Raw genomic sequence first — 3,488 nt, 5'->3', positions numbered from 1 at the left:
TTTGAAAAATGAGATGACTTTATTTATAGATATATGGTACCAATTACAATAGTTTATACAAATTTTCATCAAACACATTGGTAACATTGTTTATATTTAAACTAAAGTTTTTTTGGACTACCTTTATTCTCTTCGATTTACTTGGAGTCTATTGATCCTCTTCGACCTTTTGACTTGCCTGCATCTTTCCCCGTCAAACATCCTCGTGAGCCATCCATTTTCATTCCAAAATATGGTATATCCGATTGCAATGCCAATAACCACTCCACATCCATATCCTATTAACATAAATATTTTCCAATCAAGGTCACTTGTAGATGTTGAATCCTTGTGTTGTTGGAATGTCGTTGGTGGTGAAATCGCATTGACATCTTGACATAGTTTTGACAATGGAATTCCACATAATCGTGGATTACCCTCATAGGAAGCATCTGAAAATGTATCAAATTGTTTACCTCGTGGTATGCTTCCTTCAAGATGGTTCTTTGTAAGGTTCAACAGTGCAAGGAATGTAAGAAGAAGTAGTTGCTGAGGAATCTCCCCTGAAAGCTTATTTTGCGAGAGATCCAATGACTCGAGCTGTCTCAAGTTCCCCAATGAGGATGGGATGGGACCTATGAGGTCATTGCGAGACAAATTTAGTAGAATAAGAGATTTGAGATCTCCTATCACTTTTGGAATTTCACCTTGGAATCTGTTGTTGGAGAGATCTACAGAGACAAGGGTGGTCAAGATCTTCTCTAGTGGCCTTTCTTGTCCTTTGTACGAGAGGGTAATTGAGAGATTATAATATTGATTTTGTTGCTCTCCAATGTACATTGGGGACTTTTCCCTCACCATAAGTTCATTTTGTTGTGGTGTCATCATCGCTTTCCAACTCTGAAAGTATTTTGTAGGCAAAGGTCCCGAAAACCCATTGGAAGAAATATCAAGGACATGCAACTTTTGAAAACCATAATTGGTTAGAGGATTTTCAACGGGACCATAGAATATGTTGGATTTCAATATAAGGACCTTCAATGATTGCAATGACTCTAGCCAGAAGGGGAAGGTATCATGTAATTTATTGTTTCCAAGGTCTAGAATTTCTAGATGACTAGAATTAGTCAAACATCTTGGAAAAGATCCTTGCAATTGATTACGGGAGGCTTGAAAGATATTTAGAGAACTCAAATTGCAAATTGATTCAGGAATTTCACCATTTAAATCATTATCATTGAGTTGCAAGAATGTTAAGTATTTGCAATCGCCAATCTCATGAGGAATTATTCCAGTGAAGTTATTGTTATTGAGTTGCAAGACAAGGAGTTGGGTCCAATTGGACAGAAAATGTGGGTAGATTTGACCAGATAGTTGGTTATCATTGAGTTGCAAGTATCTTAGTTGAGTTAGAGAGGGCATGGAAAGAGGCAAAGGACTAGAGAGGTTGTTGAATGATAGGTCGAGGGAAGTAAGGTCGGTGCAAAATCCAAGCTCATTGGGAATGCTGGAATTCAAGCTTGTATTCGAGAGAGATAGGTACTGGAGCATCCTAAGGTTACCTATGGAAGATGGTATGGGCCCACTAGTAAACGGGTTATTAGATAAATCAAGGTATGTGAGGTTAGTTAGAAGACCAATTTCGTGGGGTATCTTGCCATTGAACTTGTTCCTTCCTAGATCCAGCCATTGGAGTTTGGGGCAGTGAAAGATGAATGGGGGAACCTCTTGTCCCAATGAGTTACGAAAGAGTGAGAGCTCTGTCAATGAAGCCATGCCCTTAAACTGAATAGGGTCTGGATTCGTTAGATGGTTTACAGCAAGATAGAGACCCTGTAAGTTTTGTAAATTACTAAGCTCATGTGGAATCGCACCAGATAGGTTATTGAATTGAAGAAACAGAGCCTGGAGAAGCCAGAGGTTTCCTATCTCAGAAGGGATCATACCTGTTAAATAGTTAGAACTCAGATAAAGAGAAATGAGTTTTGAAAGAGACCCAATTTGAGTTGGGATTTCTCCAGACAATTGGTTGAAGGAGAGGTCTAGGGAGGTGAGATTGGGGAAGGCCGAGAAGTCGAATGCATCAAGCGTGCCGTTGAGGTTGAAATCTTCGAGGTTGATCTTGATGATGCTCTGGTAGGAGTTGTCGCATGTAATTCCAGCCCAGTTGCAAGGAGTACTGGAGGTGGTGGTGGTGGTGGTGTTGGTGAGATCATCAGACCATGAATCAAGAGAGTGAGGGTGAGAAATCAAACTCTTTTTCCATTTGAGCAAAGCTTCTGCTGCTGATGATGCTGATGCTGATGCTCCTTCTTGTTGTATTATTATTATAAGAACAAAAGCAAAAAACAGAGAGACAAAGAAGAAACTCTTGTTCTTCATCATCATCATCATCTTCTTTTCTATTCTTTATTAAAACTAATGTTATTTGATGACTAATCAGTGAAAAATCATCTTATATTTATAGTAAAATTATTACATGGAATGGAATGGAAGACAGCAATGTATACCCCATCAAGAAAACAGAGTGAGCACAACGTGTCTCTCATGTTTGACTGGTCTTACACGTGTCTCTCATGTTTGACTGCACGTGTCTCTCACGTTTGACTGGACTTACAACGTGTCTCTCATGTTTGACTGCTCTCATTCTACAACAACGTTAATGTCTTATCCCAAAAGTAAATAATGAAAGTAATATAATTTAATTAAAAATAAGGATTTTACAATAATCAAGTAAAAAGATGTATTTGACACTCAAATTATTATAAAAAATATAAAATGTCATCCTTTTCCTTCTAGGTCACCATTGGAGTATGGGACAAGGCCCGTATTAGGCATGTAAAAAAGATATTATTTTTTTCTCTGAGGACTTAAAGAATTTTTAAAATAAATAATGGTTTGGATTGTCCATTGCAACATAGTTGACTTGTATCTTTGTAAAAGTAAGATATATCTAATTAAAAAATATTTAATAATAAAATAAAATAATTGTAATTATTTAATTTAAATGAAAAATAAGAATGTTCATAATACAATAAAGTAGAGTACTTGACACTCTAAACACTACAAAAGCCATCATCTTCTATCAAGCTCAAGGCCGGTATCAGAGTAATGTGCAGACCCGTTTTTGACGAGTAATAAGGATATTTCTTATTTTCTTCTTTGACTAATGAAGTTTTTTTAACTAGGAGATATTTAGATAGCATTGTTAATGTCTTATCCCAAAAAGTAAATCATGAAAACTATGTAATTTAATTAAAAATAACGATTTTACAACAATGTAATAAAAAAAATGTATTTGACACTCAAATTATTATAAAAAGTACAAAATATCATCATTTTCTTTCTAAAGTGATGTTTGTTAAATTGAAAAAAATAAGTGCTGAATAGCATTAAGCACTGAAACTTATAAGCACTGAATTTAAGTGCTGAAAAAGTTGTTTGTTTAGATGTTGAATCATATTTGTTACACATTGTTGAAGCTGGTAAATTGTCTTTGTTACCCTTAC

At 35.8% G+C, this 3,488-nt stretch overlaps 1 protein-coding gene across 1 annotated transcript; it reads right to left on the bottom strand.

Moving 5' to 3' along the window:
• Window positions 1–2,418, bottom strand: LOC147382796 (uncharacterized). The gene has a single exon (XM_086428841.1). The coding sequence runs from the start codon at window positions 2,371–2,373 to the stop codon at window positions 124–126; it is 2,250 nt and encodes a 749-aa protein (XP_086284967.1). The 5' UTR covers window positions 2,374–2,418; the 3' UTR covers window positions 1–123.
• Between the last annotated feature and the right edge of the window lie 1,070 nt (window positions 2,419–3,488).

This window comes from Akebia trifoliata, chromosome 16, assembly GCF_017979445.1.
Source record: "Akebia trifoliata isolate Shusen 1 chromosome 16, ASM1797944v1, whole genome shotgun sequence".
NCBI lineage: Eukaryota > Viridiplantae > Streptophyta > Magnoliopsida > Ranunculales > Lardizabalaceae > Akebia > Akebia trifoliata.
The sequence above is the reverse complement of the archived record's forward strand: the minus strand, read 5'-3'. Positions and strand labels throughout refer to the sequence as shown.